Here is a 25,687-nt window from a genome sequence, read left to right on the forward strand (position 1 = left end):
TAGTGAGACTCCATTTCTTTACAAAAAAAGAAAAAGAAAGAAAAGAAACTGCTGGCTGGGTGCAGTGGCTCATACCTGTAATCCCAGCACTTTAGGAGGCTGAGGTAGGCAGATCCTTTGAGCCCAGGAGTTCGAGACCAGCCTGGGTAACATGGTGAAACCCCAACTCTACAAAACATTAACAATTAGCCAGGATGTAGTGGCATGCACCTGTAGTCTGAGCTACTTGGAAGGCTGAGGTGGGACGATCGCTTGAGCCTGGGAGGTGGAGGGTGAGAGTGAGACCTAGTCTCAAAAAAAAAAAAAAAAAACCACAGAAACTGCTGCTGGAAAAGAGCACAATTTACATCCTTTTTGGAGAGCTCTCTGGTTTTATGTCTAGACCTCTGGGGTGGGGAAGAGGTCAACATGCTCCCCAAATCAAAGACCCAGCGCTCTCTAGGCTGGCATAATCCATGAGGGGCTAGGCAGCCTGTCCTGCCATACTTAAAGAAATTTAAAATATCGTATCTGCCACAGCTAAAAGAATTGAAGAGGCACTTACTGCTATCCAAAACCCTACGTAAAATTACTTAAGCTGTGATAAAAGTGCTACAAAAAAAAGCTCTGGCAGGCTCTAAACTTGGAAGTCTTGTTTTTCTTAGCATGGCATGCCACCTTGTGGCAAAAAGCTAAAAAGTCATCAGATGAGAAAGGAAATATCCCTTCTAAAGTCATCATAAGAAATGCCGGGCGCAGCACCTGTAATTCCCTGCACTTTAGGAGGCCCAGGCTGGCGGATCGCTTGAGGTCAGAAGTTTGAGACCAGCCTGGCCAACATGGCAAAACCCCATCTCTACTAAAAATACAAAAACAATTAGCCAGGCGTGGTGGCACGTGCCTACAATCCCAGTTACTTGGGAGGCCAAGGCACGAGAATGGCTTGAACCCAGGAGGCTGAGGTTGCAGTGAGCCACTGCACTCCAGCCTGGATGACAGAGTGAGTGAGACTCTGTCTCAAAAAAAAAAAAAAAAAAAAAAAAAAAAGGAAAAAAAAAGCCTACTTGTGTGAATCACTTACTATGTCCAGGAACTATGTTAAGCATTTCCTCAGATTGATTCTCAAACATACTTACAGACAGGGAAACAGTCTTGCAGTCAAATAGCTAATAAGTGGCAGTGCCAGAATAAGGGAATAAGGGAGAAGTAAACCAACCTAAACTTAAATCCATAGGCCTCCAAGAATCCCAGCGCCCAAACCGGAATTGTCTAGTAACAACGCAATTGGAAGAATTCTTCCTGCTGTGCCCTCCTGCCACCGTTTTTATTCCCCATAATCAGGCTGGCCACAGCCTTTTCCCAAAGCCAGCCATGCCCACACCTAAACATTTTCCTCTCCTTTTGTTAATTCCCTGTGTTCTATCTATTCTAAAGCCACCATAGCAGCAGTTTCCCCAAATTACATTTTTCTTTTTTTTGAGACAGAGTCTTGCTCTCTTGCCCACACTGGAGTACAGTGGCTTGATCTCAGCTCACTGCAGCCTCTGCCTCCTGGGCTCAAGCAATTCTCCTGCCTCAGCCTCCCAAGTAGCTGGGATTACAGGCATGCGCCACCATACTTGGCTAATTTTTTGTATTTTTAGTAGAGACAGGTTTCACCATGTTGGCCAGGATGATCTCGAACTCCTGACCTCAAGTAATCTGCCCGCCTCGGACTCCCAAAGTACTGGGAGTAGAAGTGAGGGCCGCTGTGCCTGGCCCCAAATTACATTTTTCAACATGTTCCAGGAGATAAATTTCCAAGTCTCAGTAACAGAAAACACCATATAATTGACACCTTCCTCCTAAAGACATACAATACACACTTAAAAAAAAAAAAAAAAACTCTAAGAAAGAAAAGAACTTTACAGAATTTTTAAAACGTGTTTTCAAGCCGAGTGTGGTGGCCTGCACCTCTAGTCCCAGCTACTCAGGAGGCTGAGGCAGGAGGATCACTTGAGCTCAGGAATTCAAGACCAGCCTGGACAATATAGCAAGACCCCTCTCTAAAAAAGACTAAGCAAGAAGGCGGGGCGCAGTGGCTCACGCCTGTAATCCCAGCACTTTGGGAGGCCGAGGTGGGTGGATCACCTGGGGTCAGGAATTTGAGACCAGCCTGGCCAACATGGTGAAACCATGTCTCTACTAAAAATACAAAAATTAGCCGGGTATGATGGCACACACCTGTAACCCCAGCTACTCGGGAGGCTGAGGCACAAAAATCATCTGAACCCGGGAGACAGAGGTTGCAGTGAGCCGAGATCACACCACTGCACTCCAGCCTGGGTGACAAGAGCAAAACTCCATCTGAAAAAAAAAAAAAAAAAAAAAAAAAAAAAAAAATCAAGAAATAAAGAAAGAAAAAACATGTTTAGACCTAGTTCAGCCCAGGGTTTCCCAAGCTTCTTTGACACACACACCTTTTCTCAGGTACACCTTCAGGACCAACAGTGTTCTACAAGCAACTTGGGAAAGGTGCAACTAAATCTAAAAAGGAGAGCTGAATGTGGTGGTGCACACCTATAGTCCTAGCTACTCAGTAGGCTGAGGGGAGGACTGCTTGAGCCAAGAAGTTCAAGGCAGTAGTGAGCTATAATCATGCCACGGCGTTCCAGCCTGGGCAAGAGTCAGACGCTGTAAAAAGGACTCCATAAAAAAGAACAATGAAAACAAAGGCTCCTGAGTTGATGTTGTGACTGAAAACCCTTCCACTGGGGAAAAATGTAGAGATCATGAGTTCAATGCACCCATGTCAAACCCTCTGGGGGCTCTTGCTCAAGGGGCCAAATTATATGGTTTGACATCATCAATCTTTCAGTCTTCCAATTTCATTATGTTGATGCAAATCAATGTCAAGTCAACGTCTTGTGTATAGAAATATATATATACACATACACACACACACACACACACACACATATATATACTGGAAAAATACAGCCTCTGGGTTTTTACTCAGTGACAACAGCACAAGGAATACAAAGATCTTGGAGCAATAAAATGGAATACTCTGATAATATTGGTCCACACACAAAAAACACTCAGATTCAATGACCACTGAATCTATGTGACAGCTTGAGAACTTTAGTAAGGGAATCACATGCATTTGTAGATGATTACCAAAGATTCTGCCCTAACTCATAATATTTCTAAGAGTGGATACTAACATTATCTCTTTTACGTTTTTATTTTTTAGACGGAGTCTCGCTTTGTCACCCAGGCTGGAGTGCAGTGGCGCAATCTTGGCTCACTGCAACCTCTGCCTCCCAGGTTCAAGCAATTCTCCCTGCCTCAGCCTCCCGAGTAGCTGGGATTACAGGGGTGCACCACCACGCCTGGCTAATTTGTTGTATTTTTAGTAGAGACCAGGTTTCAGTATGTTGGCCAGGCTGGTCTCGAACTCCTGACCTCATGATCTGCCCGCCTTGGCCTCCCAAAGTGCTGGGATTACAGGCGTAAGCCCCCACGCCCAACCACATTATCTCTTTTTTTAAAATGAAGAAACAGAAAATTAAGTGATTTGCTCACAACTAAAAAACAAATTCAGGGCTGAGTGTGGTGGCTCATGCCTGTCAACCTAGCACTTTGTGAGGTTGAGGCAGGTGGATGTGTTGAGACCAGTTCACCCAGAACAGCATAGTGAGACCCCTGTCTCTACACAAAACAACTTTTTTTTTTTTTGACATGGATGGAGTCTTGCTGTGTTGCCCAGGCTGGAGTGCAGTGGTGCAATTTCAGCTTACTGCAAGCTCCGCCTCCCAGGTTCACACCATTCTCTTGCCTCAGCCTCCCAAGTAGCTGGGACTACAGGCACCCGCCACCACGCCCGGCTAATTTTTTTGTATTTTTAGTACAGACAGGGTTTCACCATGTTAGCCAGGATGGTCTCGATCTCCTGACCTCGTGATCCGCCCACCTAGGCCTCCCATTTTTTAATTAACCAGGCATGATGACACGTACCTGTGGTCCCAGCTACTTGGAAAGCAGAGGTAAGAGGATTGCTTGAGCCCCAGCATTTGAAGGTGCAGTGAGCTGTGGTTGCATCACTGCACTCCAGCCTAGGCAACAGAGTGAGATCTTGTCTTTAAAAAAAAAAAAAAAAAAAAAAAAAGTCATGGCAAAGTCAGAAATAGAAAAAAACAGCCACCATTTCCAGTCAGTCTTCAGGGAAACCTTCAATAACCCTCACACGAACATTTTACAAGTCTATTTCTTCTTATTTTATAAACATAACTGTATCTTTAATTGGGTATACTTGAATAATTGAAAACTGAACAGCAAATCAATTTTTATGGTTCATTTTCTCCAACAAACAACAATATTAAGCTGTATGAGAAGTAATATTTATTGCAACAGGTTATGAGGTGGAAACAAATAATTAGTCTTACAATTTGCTAGAAGCATGACAGAGCTTACTAACATTTTGAAGAAAAAATAGCAAAGAAGTCATCAAACAAGATGGTATCTTGACAAAGGCACAGCGCTCCACAACTGCTTCATACTCTGTGCACAAGAAATCCTCTCAGAAAGAAGAGAGGAGTGATGCCAAACGGGCTTGCATTTGAGCTGTGGACACTACCACTGGTATTATTCATACAACAAAGGCTCTACAACACCCCTCTGGAGAAAAAGTGCAACACAAAATCTGTGTAACAAAGGAAAGCAAAAGTAGCAATAAGGGCCCAGAGGAATACAAACAGTGCAAATACAGTACTGCAAACTCAGTAAAAGGAGTTTTTGATTGGAGTATGAACTTTCAAGTTGAAGATATATTTCGCAGGAACATTCACCCAAAGCTTGAGAGCTAGAGCGAAGAGAGACTTGCAGTCGGTAACTGAGTAGATGAAACGCCTAATTTTCCCTATGTGATAATTCCCTTTGGGAAGAAGTGCTTTATCTTTAATTATTCCACCTTTTGTTAAATGGTTCATGCTTTTAAACTGCGATTGTCTCAAACTTGCTTGCTATTGAATTGTGTAACATCAGATAATGGCAGGTTGTCAAAAGATAACCCCAGTGGATAATTTAAGCTGCTTTTATGAGAAGCATGAGGCTGAGCTGCCTTACACAGTCTTTTTACAGTAACCATAAAAAACTGAGTTTATTTGATCATGTATTATCCCTTCTCACATAAAGTCGTATTAGAGGAATTCTTTTTAAAAGAAGCTTTCAAACTAGTCCTTTGGGCATTTAATAAAATCATTATATAAAAGTACACTTCTTCAAAACATAAGAACAAACATTTTTCCTTTACAAAAAAAACCTAATTTTTAGGCCAAAATAAATTACAACTTGCTGAAAACCTTTTATGGCTCAGTGCTCATTCCAGATATATGAAGCTGTATTTTTTTGTACATCTTCAGAAATTAGAGATACTGAGAGTGGTCTTTTTTTTCTTTGGAGAGGGAGTTTCACTTTGTCCCCCAGGCTACAGTGCAGTGGCGCAAACTCAGCTCACTGCAACCTCCGCCCCCAGGTTCAAGCGATTCTCCTGCCTCAGCCTCCCAGGTAGCTGGGATTACAGGCACCCACCACCACGCCTGGCTAATTTTTGTATTTTTAGCAGACGGGGTTTCGCAATGTTGGCCAGGCTGGTCTCGAACACTTGACCTCAAGCAATCTGCCCAACTCGGCCTCCCAAAGTGCTGGGATTACAGGCTGAGCCACCACGCCCAGCCAGAGAGAAAGAGTGGTTACTTCTAAAATGACAAGATGATATAACCTTGGCTCAGGGAACAGATCAAGTTCTAAATCTCAGGAATAAAAAACTGATACTCATTATCCAATTCATATAGTCTTGTATTATATACATATGAACAGTCTATGCAATGAAAAATAATTTCATAAAACTATTTCAAAACTCAGAACATAAAAATGTAAAGAAACAAAACATTTAATGTACAATCTACTCCATTTGGCAATGTGTACTGAGAGATAAAAAACCTATCTACAAACAGAATATAACAAAAGGAAAATGTGACTTAAGTGATCTCAGGTCCATAGCTCTTCAGTTCTTCCAAATTTGTAGATCAGAGTGCTAAAAAGATAGGAAAACAAATCATGAGGAAAAAACCGATGGAACAAGAAACACAGAATTCATTTTCTCAATATGCTTTGACAGGTACTTCACTGATTCCTTTCTATCAATTTTAAAAATTAAATTAGACATCATGGCAGTGTTGGTCTTAATTTGCTTATTTTGTAAAGCAGCCTGTTAACTACGATGGCTGAGCATAACTGTATTCTTTCTTAAAGCCTGGGAAGTTATTAACAGGCAACTTGTAAGGAAAAGAGACATTTCTCTATGACTCAGAAACAAAAAAAATGAATCAATAAATCAAAAAAAAAAAAAGAGAGAGAGACCATTCTCATAGTGATAGGCATTAGGGCCATTTTATGTCTCCAGGAGCCTACCATATCTAAATTTCAGTAACTGAAGCACCCTACAACAGACCATGCTGCAATTCTTCATTCCTTCAACAAATAATTATTGTGCACTGAAAACTGGCTACGTACCAAGCACCTAAGTGCTGGGATGAGACTGAGTCCAGACAAACTTACTCTCTAATGGAGCTAAGGGTCTAATAAGGAGACAATCAAATAAATATAAAATTCCAACTATAAAAAAATGCTATAAACAAGAGGTGCGCAGTATCCTAAGAGTGAAACGTAAGGATCAGACCTAGTTAGAGAGGTCAGGAAAGGTTTTCCTGAGGAGTGGTGACTGAATTGAGACCCAAAAGAAGAGGGGGAATTATCTCGGCAAAGTTGAGAGAGGATAAGGAGGCAGGAGCAGGGAGATGGGACACTCCAGGGCCATGTGTTGAGCTGTGGGCATACTAAATGTTTTGGATTTGAAATGTCAGCAACCCAAGAAGGGATGTGAAGTAGGAATCTGGATATATGGTTTAGGCCTGGAAAGGGACATCTGTGACTCACTGGCATATAAGCAATAATTGGAGTCCTAAGTACACATGAGTTCACCCAGAGACAGAAAAATAACAAGGAGTTTCTTAATGCCAAGAACAGAGCTTTAAGAGACTTCAAAAGGTAGTAGGCAGGGAGTGGAGGATCAGCTTGCAAGGGAAACAGAGGAGTGACCAGAAATGTAAATAAAAGAGGTTGTACTCCAGAGCTTAGAACAGGTCCAGCACACAGGAAGCACACAGGCTGCCTGATAAGTTGCCAGCCTCTGGGCACAGCACATAGATGACACAGCTGTCAACTATGTCCACCTGAGCATACAAGGTTTCTGTTCATCCAATTGCCATTTAAGTGGATTCATCTACCACCACAAAGTGTTGAATCTGAACTTAAACTTAATCTCTAAAGACTGCCTAAAATGTCTTCATAACAACTTATCATATCCCCAGAAGGCTGTCAGTCACATGTCTTTGACATATAAGACAGCAGAAACTGCCAAACATCTTTCAAAACCAGGAGTGTCAAGGCCATAAGGGGAAATCCAGGTAGAGCATGGTGGTCTGAGAGTTGGGGGAGATCACACGGCTAGAGTTTGCCACACAGCGTACAGAAAGCCACACAGAGGGAACGCAGGAGATCTGCAGGGGGTGCTCCTTCAGTCTGTGGCTGAGTACTGATCAGTCTATACACAAGAGGAAACTACCCAAGGGAAGGAAAGAACCACTGGAAAGAACATGTCCCAGAGCTACCACAAGGCTGGAAGAGAGTTCATACTCTCACAAGTCAAGTAGAGAAACCTCAGAATACACGAAGCATCAGAGCGTGGAAACACTCAAAGGGTATGACTGCCTTAGTAGGGGGACAAATCAGTCCTGGGCTACAGCTGCTCTGGTCCTGCCTATAACAAAGCTTACAAGACATAAAAGGATCAAATTGTTTCTGAGTCACCTAACTGCACCCCAAAACAAAGCTCAAAAACATTTAAAGGACTAGCAAAGATCCAGTCCCAACAAATTGTATGCAAAGCACCAAATAAGGGAAAATAGGTCCAAAATGAAGAGTAAACAGAAGCAGAAAAAATCAACAGAAGCAGATGCAGAAATGACACAGACAATTGGACAAGGACCCTGAGATAGCTATAAATATACTCTGTGTGTTCAAGAAGGTGGAAGAGGGCATGAGCATGTTAAGGGAAGACATCAGAAATATTTTTAAAGACCCAATCAAGCTTCTAGAGAGAGAAAATACAATGTCTGAGATGAAAAAATCACTGGATGGCATAGATTAGACATTGCAGAAGTAGAGATTAATTTATTTAATTCTTCAAAGTGACAATGGAGAAATTATTTTATTTATTTATGTATTTATTTATTTTGAGATGAAGTCTCATTCTGTTGCTCAGCAATGGTGTGATTTCGGCTCACTGCAACCTCAGCCTCCCGGGTTCAAGTGATTCTCCGGCCTCAGCCTTCCGAGTAGCTGGGATTACAGGCATGTACCACCATGCCCAGCTAATGTCTGTATTTTTAGTAGAGATGAGGTCTCACCATGTTGGCCAGGCTGGTCTCGAACTCCTGACCTCAAGTGGTCCACCTGCCTTGGCCTCCCAAAGTGCTGGGATTACAGGCGTGAGCCACCATGCCCAGCCGAGATTAATTTTAAAATGTAACAATAGAAACTATCAAAACTGAAACACAAAGAGGAAAAAAAATCTGACCATTAGCAAGCTGTGAGACAACTTCAAGCAGCCTATTATAACATGTAATTGAAATCCCAGAAGGAAGGTGGAGTGGACATAAAAAATGCTTGAAGAATAATGGCTGAAAAGAATCTAGATTTATTGATGAACTATAAACCTACAAATCCAAGAAACTCAATATACACCAAGCAGAAGGAATATCAAGAAAACTAGACCACAGTACATCATAATCAAATTACTTAAAACCAGTGACAAAAGCAAAGTTTTTCAAGGCTTAGAACTTACTTAATGATTTATGGGGGGTGGGGACAGAGGCAGATAAAATTTTATAAATAAATACCTAAATATCCTATGTTGACATTAAAAGACATTCATTCTAGGCCAGGCATGGTGGCTCACACTTGTAATTCTACCACTTTGGGAGGCTGAGGCGGGCAGATCACTTGAGGTCAGGAGTTCGAGACTGGCCTGGTCAACATGGCAAAACCCCATCTCTACTAAAAATACAAAAATTAGCTAGGTGTGGCAGTGCATGCCTGTAATCCCAGCTACTTGGGAGGCTGAGGCACGGAATTGCTTGAGCCTGGGAGGCAGAGGTTGCACTGAGCTGAGATTGTACCACTGCACATTAGCCTGGCAACAGAGTGAGAATCCAGCTCAAAAAAAAAAAAAAAAAAAAAAGACATTCATTCTAAAAAGCATAGAATGGACTTCATTTTGGGGATATTTTAGAAGACTGCCCCTAAAAAATAGTTTTAATATTGGTTTATTTTTCCACTTTAACTTGTCTTAAAAAGGCATTCAGAAAACACAATTTCCCAACAGGTTTTGTATATAATATGTATATCATGTATTAATTATTATTATTATTTTTTTTTTATATGGAGTCTTGCTCTGTCACCCAGGCTGAAATGCAGTGGCACTATCTCGACTCACTCCAACCCCCATCTCCCAGGTTCAAGTGATTCTCCTGCCTCAGCCTTCCGAGTAGCTGGGATTACAGGCACGCACCACCATGCCCAGCTAATTTTTGTATTTTTATTAGAGATGGGGTTTCACCATGTTGGCCAGGCTGGTCTCGAACCCCTGACCTCAGATGATCCACCCGCTTCAGCCTCCCAAAGTGCTGGGATTACAGGCATGAGCCACCACACCTGGCTGGCCACTATGTATTAATTCTAGTTTTTCCTTTTTTCTTCATAAAGGTACTTTACCTGTTGTTGTTAATTTTATTTTTTTTTTTCCGAAAGGCTAGTCAAGTGAAACAATGGGTCTCATAGGGTTTTTTAATAAAACACAGGCTATGGAAGCAGCAGTCTGGATTCAAATCCAGGCTTCTCATTTACTAGCTAGGCATCCTAAAGCAAGCTCTAAACTTTATTTCCTCATCTATAAAATGGAAATAATGCTGGGTGTGGTGGCTATAATCCCAGGACTTTGGGAGGCCGAGGCAGGCAAATCGTCTGAGCTCAGGAGTTCAAGACCACTCTGGGCAATATGGTGAAACCCCGTCTCTACTAAAATACAAAAAATTAGCTGGGTGTGGTGATGTGCACCTATAGTCCCACCTACTCGGGAGGCTGAGGCATGGGAATCGCTTGAGTCCCAAGGCGGAGGCTGCAGTGAGCCGAGATTGTTCACTGCACTACAGCTTGGGCTACAGGGTGAGACTCCATCTCAAAAAAATAAATAAACAAATAAAAATAAAAATAAATAAAATGGGAATAACACCTGACCTATATTTAAAATAATGAAATGTGATTTTTATTTTATTTTTTTATTTTGGTCTCACTCTATTGCCCAGGCTGGAGTACAGTGGTGCAGCCTTGCCTCACTGCAGCCTCAACCTCCTGGGCTCAAGCAATTCTCCCACCTCAGCCTCTTGAGTAGCTGGCACTGTACACCACCACAACCAGATAATTTTTATTTTTTTTTATAGAGACAGGGTTTTGCCACATTGCCCAGGCTGGTCTTAAACTGCTAGACTTAAACAATCCACCCGCCTCAGCCTCCCAAAGTGCTGGGATTACAGGCATGAGCCACTGCACTTGGCCTAAATGGGAATTTAAAGGGTAAAATATATAAAGGATCCAGCTAAAGTCTTGATACACAGCAAGACCCCTAGTTAAAAGGCCTGTCTGCTCTTATGTAACAGTGGAATTCTCACCTTTTAAAAGAAGTTCTATCACTGTAACCAATCCATGGGATTTATATGTGTTCCATGTACATGCTGTGTTAATTAAGTTGACATTTCTGTAAATGTTACAGGCGTGGTTAAAAAATTAGGCAACTTACCTAAAAAATATAAGTGCATTTTGAAAAAACACAGCTAGTCCCGGATAAACATCAGTATCTACGTACATAAAGTAAAACAGATTAGAGGGTTATATAGGCAAACAGCAGTAATAAAGTATCAGTGCCATTCATAATGATACATTTTGTATATTACAACATACTGCTATTACTCATTAACTCTAAGACATCTATAATGAAACTGAAAGAAGAAAATGCCAATTTAATTCCCCCAAAGCAAAGGACTGCTCTTACTCTGGATAAAAGTCAATGAACTTATCAAATTTTCTTTTAGTCTAAAGTAATTGCTGGTTCTAGCTACATCAAAACTGCTGAGGAAGCGGTAACTTGTTCCTTTGCCTCCTATGGCCAACTGAAATACAAAATCGTAAAAATATACAAAATAAATTCTTGACTTTTAAACAGTCTGTTAATTTATTTTCTTTCATGAATTCAAGAGGTTTTTTGTGTTTGTTTTTAAAGAAATGGGGCCTCACTGTATTGCCCAGACTGGAATGCAGCAGCTACTGACAGGCACAATCATGGCAAACTACAGCCCAAACTCTTGGGCTCAAGTGATCCTCCTGCCTCAGCCTCCCAAGTGGCTGGGACTACAGGCTCACATCACAATGCCTGGCTCTCAATCCAGGAGTTTTATTATGCAAATATGTCAGATATAAATAACACAGTTAGAATTTATCATCATTCTCTTTCACTGAATCTATCCTGGAGGAAATGGTTACTGTCTTTATAGGAAGAGAAAAGAAAATGGAAACTACTTAAATTTTTGTGGATTATTAACTTTTGTAAAACTACAAATGTTGATTAAAAAAATACTGGAGAGGATGAAGAAACTGGTTCAATTCTGAGCTCTTGTTATCATAGCAAAAAATACAGCAGCATGGTTAAGATCTCCAAGTTTGAGCCAGACCCAGGTTTGAATCCTATCTATACCAATGACTAAACGTATGACCTTGGGCAAATTATTTAACCTCAGCATATCTTCATTTCCTCACCTGTAAAACGGGCATTGTAATAGCACCTACTCCAGAGTGTAAGAATTAGATGAGTGACTCTATATAGTGCTTAGAACAGTATCTAGCCTATAAAGTAATATATAAAAGTTAGCTATTACTATGAATATTAATAGTTCAAGCAAATCTGTACAGTGGAAGACTTGAAACATGCCCTAGAAATGCTTCTGAAATAAAGTCATATTCACTTTACAAATAGAAAAGTATATTTAGGCTGGGCGTGGTGACTCACGCTTGTAATCCCAGTATTTTGGGAGGCTGAGGTGGGTGGATCGTCTGAGATCAGGACTTCAAGACCAGCTTGGCCAACATGGTGAAACCCTGTCTCTACTAAAAATACAAAAAATTAGCTGGGAGTGGTGGCAGGCGGCTATAATCCCAGCTATTCGGGAAGCTGAGGCAGGAGAATCGCTTGAACCCGGGAAGCAGAGGTTGCAGTGAGCCAAGACTGCGCCATTGCACTCCAGCCTGGGTGACAAGAGTGAAACTCCAACTCAAAAAAAAAAAAAAAAAAAAAGATACTCAACGATAGTACAGCCTTTACAAACAATATTTCCCTACATACTTTACAGAAATGGCAATTTATTCCTATTTTCACTATAGAAACTGTAAAGTTCATGGATCACTTCAACTGCTAAAGTAAATAAGCAGGAGGCCATTAACCTGAGGCTATCTCCCTGCTCTGAGTTCCTGTGTGACCCCAACCCCCCGCCGAACCTAGCTTATGTAAACAAACTGAAACCTAGGGTTATATTTTTTTAATAAATGGCTGAATTTTAGTCAATCACAAACAGCTAAGCTTTAGCCAATCCCAAGCAGCCAGCTGATGAGACCATGCACAAATAAGATAAACATATAGCTACAGACAATCTAAAAATTTGTCTTTGCTTTGTGTTCAGCCTACAGCTGCTCATGCTGCTGGGTGAAGCTCTCCGAACCTCTTCTTGGTTCTGGGTCCTGCCCAATTCATGAATCATTCTTTGCTCAAATTGCTAATTTATCTAAAGTTTTTCTTTAACATAACTATGGAGACCTTTTAAGAAAATCAGTGACAGCGGCCCATCCTTCTTACAGTCAGGGATAAAATGAGTTTAAAACACACTTTCAGGCTGGGCACCTGTAATCCCAGCACTTTGGGAGGCTGAGGTGAGTAGATCACCTGAGATCAGGAATTCGAGACCAGCCTGACCAATATGGTGAAACCCCATCTCTAGTAAAAATACAAAAATTATCTGGGCGTGGTGGCATGCACCTGCAGTCCCAGCTACTTAGGAGGCTGAGAAGGGAGAATTGCTTGAACCTGGAAGGCAGAGGTTGCAGTGAGCCAAGATCATGCCACTGTACTCCAGCCTGGGCGACAGAGCAAGGTTCTGTCTCAAAAAAACACATTCCATGTGTATGAAATGGATACAGACAGAAAGTACATTAGTGGCTACCTAGGGCTAGAAGGGAGTAATGGGGAGTGACTGCTAATGGGTATGGCAGTGATAAAAATATTCTCAAATTGGATTGTGGTGATGGTAGTGTAATTCTGTGAAAATACTAAAAACACTGAACTGCATATTTTAAATGGCTGAATTATATGGTATGCAAATTACATCTCAATGAAGCTATTTTTAAAAAAGCATTTTCCTTCGAATATGCTTCATACCAGAATTATGTGCTCTAGTAGTATTTTTAATTAACTAAAAAACACATTTTAGATACAGGTGACCAATGTTATTTAAGCCAACCACTGTCCTCTTGTAATGTGACTTATTTTGTACCAAGTGAAAGACAAAGGAAAAACAAAAGTATTCCAAAGATCTTATACTGATCAAACTATGAGACTTAAATGATACTATCAAAAGTATTCAAAAACCAGCTGTGAGTCAGGACAAGGAGATGTGACAGTTAAGCAAAGAAGGCTGACAAAGAGATTCCAGAGGTAGAGGAGTCAGAGGATGAATAAATTGTGTTCTCTGAAACTGACTCCTGTCTTTGGAGCAAAGGAAGATGGCCAGTGAAACAGTCTTCCGACGCTTCTAGAGACACTTCTGAAACTGGGTTCTGTTTTTCATCACTGCCGTGAATGAAAAGCTATGGCACCTGGCACAGCCAGAGAACTTAGCATGGTGTAATAAGAGCTCATCCCACTCCATCAACTGTTTCTGTATGAAGAGTATACATATGTGTTCAGTCTTGCCCTTAAAAAACTCCCCCGTACCCGTGACTTAAAAATTACAGGATTGGCTGGGCACGGTGGCTCACACCTGTAATCCTAGCACTTTGGGATACTAAGATGGGCAGATCACTTAAGGTCAGGAGTTCAAGATCAGCCTGGACAACATGGTGAAACCCTGTCTCTACTAAAAAATTACAAAAATTAGCTGGGTGTGGTGGCATGCACCTGTAATCCCAGCTACTTGGGAGGCTGAGACAGGCGAATTACTTGAACCTGTGAGGTGGAGGTTGCAGTGAGCCAAGATCACACCACTGCACTCCATCCTGGGTGATAGAGAAAGACTCTGTCTCAAAAAAAAAAAAAAATTACAGGATTAGGTTGGAGAGAGAAGGTGTTAATGAAACGAAAGATTATCTACTGGCAATCCATAGATTATCAAATAAGGGGTCTATGCCCCTTATCTGAAATCCCTGGGGCAAGATATATTTTGGGATTCAGAATTCTTCAGGTTTAAGAACAGTAAGGGAAAGCACGTATACTACATAGCACCGCCAGCTGGGTATAGACAAGCATCCTATAATCTAATATATCTATTTTCATTCCTACAATAAAACATCTGAATACTTACACTAAATGGGATAAAGAAAATAGTGAGCCCCATGTCATTTTAGGTCAGGTTTTGCTGCCAAAGTAGTTATAAATAACTTGATTTTTAGCATTTTGTGGATTTTAGAATTGTATATAAGGGACTGTACACCTGTAATGGTTTCCCACTTTTTCTACTGCAACTCCCAGTAAATGGGCCTCTAGCATAAAATCCTGGCTGTCTAAGGTAAGGAAGGAAAGCGGAAATTCTGGAGACGGCTGAGAGATACCAGCTTTGTCAGTGGCTTGGATTTCCTAACCAGGGCTATCCTACTGCACTAAGTGTTCCCCCTGACAAGTTTTATTAAACTCATGCATCTTCACACAGAGTAGTATCTTCAATCTAAGTGAATAATTATACTAAATTGTACTCAGAGTAAGCCAAATATAAAAGACATATCTGAATCTCTCCTATAAAATACAAGAAGAATACATACTTACTTTGTGTAACATATGCACCAAAAAGAATCCACATGGAAGCAATAAGTGACCCAAACATCAACATGAAACCAATGAAAAGCCAAACTCGAGCACCTGTGTAGAGAAGAGGCTTTATGATTTTGTTCATTTTTGCAGCTCTATAACGTCTTAGGAATACATAATAATAGGAGCCCTGTTAGCCTAATATATATTATGCATATCAAAGATAGTCATATATTTATATAAATCTGCTGTAAGTTAAATGAATGATGATTAAAAAAAAAAAAACTAAAAGAAGTTAAACCACACATGGAAAAGGAAAAAAAAGAAAGTTATCTTTTTACTGACTAGAGAAACGAATGCCCTAACTAAAAAATTACGCTGTTGTATATATTATCAAAATAATTGCTCTATTAAAAGTAGCATATGTATTCTGGATAGCCATCACCACATAAGAATGAGACACTTCAAATGAAGAAGGACTAATATGTCCCTTTTTAATCAATGGTAAGCTTCTATAATCACACCATTATTCAATATGGTACAAATAACGGCCATTCTTTAGGAGTATGTTCAGGCTTTTTTATTGCTGAGGCAGCCAATCGGTACCACATATTCATGAAAACTTCAAAATCAGAAGTATCTCTTCAACCCTGTATTGAACACAATTCTAGATCTCAATAATGTAAATCATCTGGACACTTGAGTAGATTCAACATATTTTTAGGAAAGCAGGTTAATACTTGCACCAGACCCTGTTCACAGGTATACTGACAGCCCCGTCAACCTCTGGAAGGGGAAGAAAGCTCCACTGAAGTAAAAATAAAATCCTAGCCAATTTCCATAACAGAAAACTAAATTTGCCTCAGTTGCAAATATTTTGTTACCAGGGAATAGATTCATTTTAGACACCAGATAAGGAAGAAGCACTGATCAAAGTTCATAATGGTTAGAACAGCTGATATCTGAGAGAAATAGGTCTCTATATTATCTAAATTTTATTACAATACTAAGCAGATCTCCAGAAATAAACAGTAATGTTTAGTTCTTTGGAGAAATAAAATATCTAAATTATATTCAATCATAGCTTTTATCTAACGTGAATAAAAGCAACTATTAAAAATCCTTAAAGGCCGGGCATGGTAGCTCACACCTGTAATCCTAGAAATTTGGGAGGCCAAGGTGGGCGAATTGCCTGAGCTCAGGAGTTCGAGACCAGCCTGGGCAACATGGTAAAACCCCATCTCTACTAAAAGAAAAAAAAATCAGTCGGGCGTGGTGGCGGGTGCCTGTAGTCCCAGTTATTCAAGAGGCTGAGGCAAGAGAATTGCTTGAACCTGAGAGGCAGAGGTTGCAGTGAGCCGAGATCATGCCACTGCACTCTAGCCTGCGCAACAAAGCAAAACTGTCTTAAAAAAAAAAAAAAATCCTTACAATTATTTTCCATCATGTCCTTTATTTATGGCTATACACATTAAACTTTCTAATAGAATTAAACAAGAAAAAAATTTCTCTTGAAAAGTAAGTATGTCTGAGGGCGTATTAACAAAAAGAAAAAAAAGAAAAAGAAGTATGCTTTTGTTTAGCAAAAAAATAAAACTATAAGATTTTCTCTTGTTTGCTTTGGCTACAAGGAAGCTCTGAGTTAAGGTTAATGAACAATTAAAAGCACCCATCTTGTCCCAGGTTCTAAGTACAATGATCATTTTTCTACCTAGTTCCTGTTCTTATTTATACTTTTATTATTTAGCTGTTTCATTTATAGTATATTTATTATTTTGATACTTTCCTATTAATTCCTCTGGGAACTAAATAGAGATAGTTTACAAATAAACCACTTAAGCAGTACAAAAGCTTAAGAGTAGCAATACCTGGGCATGACTATAAGACAGTTTGTCCTTAATTTTTGAAGCACTAGACAGAAATTACACTATATGCACAATATATAAACTGTACTGTTAATTTTAATAGAATAGGGAATATCATAGAATAAAATATAATAATCACTTAGTAAGGGTAAAAACGATGGGCTCGGGAACCAGACAGACCAAAGACAAATACAGGTTCCACTTTTAAGCTAAAAAACTTTGGATAAGTTACAGTGAAACTTCCTATAAAAAACAGGTAATAGTGTCCAGGCACAGACCGGTAATCCCAGCTACTCTGGAGGCTGAGAGGGGAGGATTGCTTGAGCCCAGGAGTTCAAGGCTTTTCTGCGTTATGATCACGCCACTGCACTCTAGCCTGGGCAACAGAGCAAGACCTCGTCTCAAAAAAAGATAATAGTAACATAATTCACAGCAATGTCCGTGGAATATTCTTTAAAGAAAAATGGTGGAGTACATTATTGTATGCTCTACATACAACATCTTCACTTGCTAATATATACTATTTTTTCTTTACCTTCCCTCATTCCTGACATTACTGCTGAGGCTGACATACAGGATATGCTAAAAAGCGCGATCGCATGCGCATACACACACATATTGTGCACTTTAAACTTAGACTCATCTGTCATTTGTCATTTTACCCTCTCGCGAATTCTCCATGGATTCCAGTAGAAGTGAGGTTACAAAATCTACATCAGCATTTAAAGCATCAGGTAGAAGACTGGGCATGGTGGTTCATGCCTGTAATCCCAGTACTTTGGGAGGCCAAGGCGGGTGCATCACCTGAGGTCAGGTGTTTGAGAATAGCCTGGCCAACATGGTGAAACCCAGTTTCTACCAAAAATATAAAAACTAGCTGGGCGTGGTGGCAGGCACCTGTAATCCCAGCTACTCAGGAGGCTGAGGCAGAAGAATTACTTGAGCCTGGGAGGCGGAGGATGCAGTGAGCTGAGATCGCACCACTGCACTCCAGTCTGGGTGACACAGCAAGACTCCATCTCAAACAAAATAAATACAAAATTAAAAAAATAAAACATCAAGTAGAAAAGAAAGCTAAGCTCTTCACAGCTGCTTTATTTGGTTTAAAAGGCTATGATACTTACTATATGATCCCATTTACATGAAATCGTAGAAAAGGCAGAGCTACCATCATAGAAAGTAGATCAGTAGTGGCCAGGAGGTGAGGGCAAGAGTATTAACTATAAAAAGGGTACGAGGGAACTTTTTGGGGTAATGGAAATGTTCTGTATCATGATTGTAGTGGTAGTTACACAACTGTAACTGTACACATTTGATCAAACTCATCAAATTGTACACTTTAAATTGGTGGATTCTGGCCAGGCGTGGTGGCTCATGCCTGCAATCCCAGCACTTTGGGAGGCCGATAGCTTGAGACCAGGTGGATAGCTTGAGGCCAGGAGATCAAGACCAGCCTGAACAACGTGGTAAAACCCTGCCTCTACAAAAAAAATAAATTAGCTGGGCGCAGCAACATGTGCCTATAATCACAGCCACTTGAGAAACTGAGGCGGGAGGATCACTCAAGCCCAGGCTGTTGAGGCTGCAGTGAGCCAAGATCGTGCCACTGCACACCAGCCTGGGTGACAGAGTGAGACTCTGTCTCAAAAAAAATTAATAAAATAATAAATACATTAGTGAATTCTATTATACTTAAATTATATTCAATTCAATTAAGCTGACAAAACGAAAAAATATACACGTGGTACCAAACCAGACAAAGTGACCAAATGGTTCTAGATGGGAAACAAGCACAGCATGGTGGCTAAAAGCATGGGCTCTGGAGCCAGACTGTCAGTGTTCAATCCTGGCTCCACCAATTACTTGCTCTGTGATTTTGGACACATTATTTAAGCCCACTGTACCTTAAGTTCTTCATATTATAATATAATTTTTTTTTTTTTTTTTTTGAGACAGAATTTTGCTCTTGTTGCCCAGGCTAGAGTGCAATGAGGTGATCTCAGCTCACCGCAACCTCTGCCTCCCGGGTTCAAGCGATTCTCTTGCCTTAGCCTCCCAAGTAGCTGGGACTACAGAAGTGTGCCACCACGCCTGGCTAATTTTGTATTTTTTTTTAGTAGAGACGGGGTTTCTCCATGTTGGCAGGGCTGGTCTCGAACTCCTGACCTTAGGTGTTCCACCCGTCTCAGCCTCCCAAAGTGCTGGGATTACAGGCGTGAGCCACTGTGCCCGGCCGTAAATGTTTAAAAAACACAATTGGGCCGGGCTCGGTGGCTCACTCCTGTAATCCCAGCACTTTGGGAAGCCAAGGTGGGTGGATCACCTGAGGTCGGGAGTTCGAGACCAGCCTGATCAACATGGAGAAACCCCATTTCTACTAAAACTACAAAATTAGCCAAGCATGTCTGGAATCCCAGCTCTCGGGAGGGTGAGGGAGGAGAATTGCTTGAACCCAGGAGGTGGACGTTGTGGTGAGCCAAAAACGCACCACTGCACTCCAGCCTGGGCAAGAAGAGCGAAACTCCGTCTCAAAAAAAAAAAAAAAAAAAAATGGATGACAATTCAAATGAATTCAAACTACAAAAACTAATTTATGTGTAGACAAATAGCATCTTTCTTCTGAACAATTTTGTTGCAATCTGTGCGTGGCTACTCAAGTGATCAGAAGTGAATGTAAAGACACTGTAGTCCTAGGTTTGATCCCCTAATGTGTTCATTACTTCCCTGTTAATAATCATAGTCAGCCATCTTGTAAGTAACATTATTGGTCAACAATTGGGATAATAATAAATCCATCATTAGCACTGGAGTCCAAGATCCATTTGAATAGCAACATTTTTCATCTATATCATGGGCAGTGTAACATAACAAAAACAGTAACTTCTAGCAATAACTTACTTTCTTAAGGATTTGAATAACAGTAAAACTTTTTTTAAAGCAAATAAAAAATATCCTATATAATCATTACCAGTCCTGAATAAAGACTCACAAGAGAGGTTTTTTTTCTGGTGACAAATTTCTATTTTGTTAACACACATTAACAGCTCAAAGTATCTTTACCTGTTCTTCCTAAACAGCCGCTTTCATAGCTATCACCTCTCACCTGAGCATTGGACACAGCATTTATCCTAGAACAGTACAAAATCATCAAATGAATTTCAGTATTCGCTGTTAAAATACTCAAATATTTATATAACACTTAGACGGAAAACAGATTATTTCATAACTAAAATCAATATCTGAATAATTTAACATATCTTTTAAACTAATAAAAATGCTAGTTGATAGAAATGTTACATTGGCCTTATTTTCATAAAGTACACCCAGAAAACACATTTATTTTAAGAGATTTCTATCACTTGTTTTCTGGTTTGTCTATTTCACATTTATACATGAATGACTCAGTGCTATCCCATTTCAAGGTTCTCATTATTATCAAGAGTTAAACAGTTTCTCTTTGTGTTAAAAGTCAAGTGATTTTCTATGATCCATTTCTTAAGCTCAGAGAAAATGTAGCTTATGTATAATATGCCCACTTTATTCAGCTTCCCTTTCCATTTTTGTTAGAGCAAGGTACATTAATTAGTAACAGGAATTTCCTTTTTTTAGAAGCCACAATGGATGTAAGTAGTTCCATTTTCCATAATATAACCTTTTTAAAACTCCTGGCCAGGTGCAGTGGCTCACACCTGTAATCCCAGCACTTTGAGAGGCCACAGCGGGTAAATCACGAGGTCAGGAGTTCAAGACCAGCCTGGCCAACATGGTGAAACCCCGTCTCTACTAAAAATACAAAAAATTAGCTGGACGTAGTGGCAGGCACCTGTAATTCCAGCTACTTGGGAGGCTGAGGCAGGGGAATCACTTGAACCCGGGAGGCAGAGGTTGCAGTGAGCCGAGATCATGCCACTGCGGTCCAGCCCCAACAACAGAGTAAGACTCTGTCTCAAAAAAAAAAAAAAAAAACCTTCTGACGGTATAAGGAAATGATGTAATCTTAATATTTTTTAATTGTTAAAAGACATCCATAAAAAGCTTCCATGCTTTTTTATGAAATGAGGTAACATAAACTTAAAAATAATTTAATAAAAACAAAAGCCACAAACAAATCTCTTTGAGGCCAATCTTGCCTTTTCCTCAAACACTGGCAAACACAGTCAAGTAGCACATTAAAAATAATAATAATAATACTGCAAGGTAAAAGTTGAGTGTACTACAACACCTACAGATGATTTACTACTAAAAAATGCAGAAACGTAACATGTTTCATGAAATCTCAGAGCCATCAGTTTTAAGATACACCATTAATTTTTAATACTGACAAGAAATAAAAATGTTATCAATTATAATTCTAAGATACCACTGACTATAAGATGCATCCTGGCTGGGCGCGGTGGCTCACGCTTGTAATCCCAGCACTTTGGGAGGCCAAGGCGGGTGGATCACGAGGTCAGGAGATCGAGACTACGGTGAAACCCCGTCTCTACTAAAAATACAAAAAAATTAGCCGGGCGTGGTGGCGGGCGCCTGTAGTCCCAGCTACTCGGAGAGGCTGAGGCAGGAGAATGGCGTGAACCCGGGAGGCGGAGCTTGCAGTGAGCTGAGATTGCGCCACTGCACGCCAGCCTGGGCGACAGAGCGAGACTCCGTCTCAAAAAAAAAAAAAAAAAAAAAGATGCATCCTGATATTCGGAGGTATTAAAATGTGAAAAAGTAGATCTTGGAACTGACAAAATATGTAACTGACCAGATTAAAAAATATGAGGAAAAAAAAATCACAAGATAATTGTTATAGGTGCTAAAAAGATATATGACCAAATCCAACACTCATTTCTGGTTAAAAAAAATCCTAATAAAATGGGAATTATGTATGTATCATGTTAAAAAATAATCTATCAAATAAATTAAAAAGTTATTCAAGAAAGCACTGCACATTAACGGGAAAGTATTTTTAGAAAAATCATCTTGAATAGAGAATTATCTTCATACTTACATGAAGAAAGCCAACGTGGAAAATACACCACATGTGTGAAAGGCATGGTTCAACTGTTCTGGCTTAGGATACACCACAGCTGCATCAATCATTATCCACCAGCCTGTAAAAAACTTAAAACACAGCCCAAGTCACTGAAACATTAAAACTCTTGCTAGCACAATACCTGCTTTTTAACATTCCTTTTGTCCTACAGATCATATAAACGGGCTGGGTGCAGAGGCTCACGCCTGTAATCCCAGCACTTTGGGAGGCCAAGGCAGGTGGATCACTTGAGGTCAGGAGTTCAAGCCTGGCCATCATGGTAAAACCTCACCTCTAATAAAAATACAAGGCCGGATGCGATGGCTCACGTCTGTAATCCCAGCACTTTGGGAGGCCAACACAGGCAAATCACCTGAGGTCAGGAGTTTGAGACCAGTCTGGTCAACATGGTGAAACCTCGTTTCTACTAAAAGTACAAAAATTAGCTGGGCATGGTGGCAGGCACCTGTAATTCCAGCTACTCGGGAGGCTGAGGCAGGAGAATTGCTTAAACCCAGGAGGTGAAGGCTTCAATGAGCTGAGATCACGCCACTGCACTCCAGCCTGGACGACAGAACGAGACTCTGTCGCGAAAACATTTAAATACAAATACAAAAACAAAAATTAGCTGGGCATGGTGGCGTGTGCCTCTAATCCTAGCTACTTGGGAGGCTGAGGCACAAGAATCGCTTGAACCTGGGAAGTCAGAGGCAGAGGCTGCAGTGAGCAGACTGCTTCGCAATTATCATTAGTTCTTGCTCTGCTTCATTTCATTTTGTTTTTCTATAGGACTTTGGGTGTAGAACTGTACATTGAAAGAGATGAATTTTTAAAACGTAAACAGATGAAGAAATTTGCTTCCAAAAACTGCTGTGGGAGCCAGGAATGGTAGTATGAACCTGTAGTCCCAGCTACCTGGGAGACTGAGGCAGGAAGATTGCTTGAGACCATGAATTTGAAGCTGTAGTATACTACGATCACACTTGTAAATAGCAACTGTACTCTAGTAGCTGTACAACACAGCAAAACCTTGTTTCTTTAAAAAAAAAAAAAAGTGTGGACAGGGAGTGGTTGATGGAATTGTAAACCAAGATAGGTCCTGATTTTGGGGTATTTTTTTTTTTAAGCTGGATGGTAGATACATGGGATAAAGTAGGAGACAGAACCTGTATATCACTCTCTCTACTTTTGTTTTATGCCTGTCATTTTCAATTAAAGTTAAAAAAAATGATGGAAAGAAAATTAAACAATAGTTTCCTTCACAAATGTCTTCCTCTGATGCTCCCCCAATGTTGCAGCTGGGGAAACAGAGATGGTATTTCTTCCCTAGAGTCGCTGCAGGGCTTCAGTTCTAATGGAGCCTAAGGTTGTTACTATTATCTGCAGAGTACTGTCACTGTTGTCTGACCTTCAATAAGTCACAACCATAATTTTGGGTTACATCAAATTCTGAGCCTGTAAGGATCTTAAAGTACTTATATATATGTTCTATCAGTAAGTTAAAAATGCTATTGCCTATAATAATTATATTATCAATGGAACTGAAGAAAAGATATTAAGTACACGTTTACAAAGTCAAAATGAATCCAGGGCCCACCATATTCTGCTTGGCAATAGTATCTAGAACTCTGATAATTATCTATATAAAACAGCAGTGAAATAAATAGTTCTGGAAAGCCATTCTCAGTTCAAAGGAACCGGCATTAATTTCCAGGGCAAAAGGTAATGGATAAATGTCACCAACCAGTCTTTCTCACTTACCAATATACCTGCGACAACAGACGCCACAGCATTTCTTCTCTCACTCCAGTCAATACATTCACATTCTGGCCAACGAAAATTATCTAGGAAGCCTGCCATTTTTACTTCTTAACCATAAATTTTTCATTAAATGCTGTATCCTACAAACAGAAAGACAAAAACTAATCAACTTAAGAAAATGTTTTCTGAAAGTAAAATATCTTATTCCTTTCTTAAAGCTTTACACACAACTTTACTTTAGGTCTTATTCTACTATAGTTAAGAAAAATTCAGTACTTCAACAAGTACCTAATTGAGACATATATAGGACTATGCTAGGACCCAAGGGGGAGCTTGCTATTTGATAAATGAGCACTGTGGTTTTAAACCATGTCTAGGAGCTGGGTGCCGCGGTGGCTCACGCCTATAATTCCAGCACTTTGGGAGGCCAAAGTGGGCAGATCACTTGAGGCCAGGAGTTCGAGACCAGCCTGACCAATATTATGAAACTTTGTCTCTACTGAAAATACAAAAAATTAACTGGGCGTGGTGGCACATGCCTGTAATCACAGGGAGGCTGAGGCACAAGAATTGCTTGAACCTGGAAGGCAGAGATTGCGGTGCAAGATCATGACACTGCACTCCAGCCTGGGCAACAGAGCAAGACTCTGTCCAAAAATAAATAAATAAATGAAATAAACATGTCTAAAATATTTGACACTTCTTCCATTGAGAGGTAGATTTACGTCCTACCTTTGAATTTGGGTCAACAATAAAGACTAGTTGACCAGCAGAGTAGAGGAAGTGATGCTATGTAACTTCTGCCATGCCACTTCCAAGATCAGGACACAGAAGGCAATGAAGCATCTGCTTGGTTCTCTGGAACACTAATGCTTGGGCTACTATGCTGTAAGGAGACCATTTATAGGTGTTCTGACCCACAGTTCCAGTTGAGGTCCCAGCTAACAGCTAGTATTAACTGCCAGACATATGAGTAAAGACACTTTTAGGTAACTGCTATCCAGCTATAGCACCATCCCAAAAGTTTGAGCCTTCCCAGGTAAGGCACCAGATACATGGAGCAGAGATACATCATCCTGGCTATGCCCCTTCCAAATTCCTGACCCATAAAATCTAATAAACATAATAAAATGACCGTTTTAAGCCACAGGGTTTTGGCATTAATCTGTAACGCAGTAAGATATAACTGGAAGAGGGAGAAAAATCATGTGCCTAAATAACTACAGGAGTGTAGCATACTATTTTTAAAAACAAAGATATTATGTCCACATGAGATATTTCAAGGCCACCATAAATTCTAGAAAGAAATAAAAAAAAATTTGAAAGCACTGGAGAGGGCTGAAAAACAGGCAGAAATTGAAAGAAACTTCATCCTTTAAAGAAATAAAACACAGCCGGATGCATGGTGGCTCACGCCTGTAATCCCAGCACTTTGGGAGGCCGAGGCGGGTGGATCATTTGAGGTCACGAGTTCATGACCAGCCTGGCCAACATGGTGAAATCCCGTCTCTACTAAAACTACAAAAATCTGAGGCAGGAGAATCGCTTGAACCCGGGCAGCGAAGGTTGTGGTGAGTCAAGATTGTGCCACTGCACTCCAGCCTGGCAGACAAAGCGAGACTCTATCTCAAAAAAAAAAAAAAAAAAAAAAAAAAAAAAAAAAACAAATCAGCCGGGCTCGGTGGCTCACGCCTGTAATTCCAGCACTTTGGGAGGCCGAGGCAGGCGGATCATGAGGTCAGGAGATCGAGACCATCCTGGCTAACACGGTGAAACCCCGTCTCTAATAAAAATACAAAAAGAAAATTAGCCGGGCGTGATGGCAGGCACCTGTAGTCCCAGCTA

At 40.4% G+C, this 25,687-nt stretch overlaps 1 protein-coding gene across 6 annotated transcripts in view; it reads right to left on the bottom strand.

Annotated features, from left to right (window-relative positions):
- Positions 1-25,687, bottom strand: part of TMEM50B (transmembrane protein 50B) — a 62,531-nt gene that overhangs the window by 13,553 nt on the left and 23,291 nt on the right. For 4 of the 6 annotated variants that reach the window (XR_004028569.1, XR_004028566.1, XR_004028565.1 and 1 more), the window contains exons 2-8: positions 23,843-23,982; positions 22,058-22,170; positions 20,125-20,192; positions 15,218-15,310; positions 10,937-10,994; positions 4,439-6,055; positions 3,979-4,076 (exon numbers count right to left, since the gene is read on the bottom strand). Coding sequence is in view for 1 of the 6 variants with exons in the window: in XM_030806001.1 (XP_030661861.1) it covers positions 6,010-6,055; positions 10,937-10,994; positions 15,218-15,310; positions 20,125-20,192; positions 22,058-22,170; positions 23,843-23,941 (477 nt within the window). In the remaining 5 variants the exon portion in view is untranslated. Of the gene's footprint in view, positions 1-3,978; positions 4,077-4,112; positions 6,056-10,936; positions 10,995-15,217; positions 15,311-20,124; positions 20,193-22,057; positions 22,171-23,842; positions 23,983-24,574; positions 24,654-25,687 lie in introns of those variants that run through there. The other 2 variants (XR_004028568.1, XM_030806001.1) reach the window with 2 other exon arrangements.

This window comes from Nomascus leucogenys, chromosome 25, assembly GCF_006542625.1.
Source record: "Nomascus leucogenys isolate Asia chromosome 25, Asia_NLE_v1, whole genome shotgun sequence".
NCBI lineage: Eukaryota > Metazoa > Chordata > Mammalia > Primates > Hylobatidae > Nomascus > Nomascus leucogenys.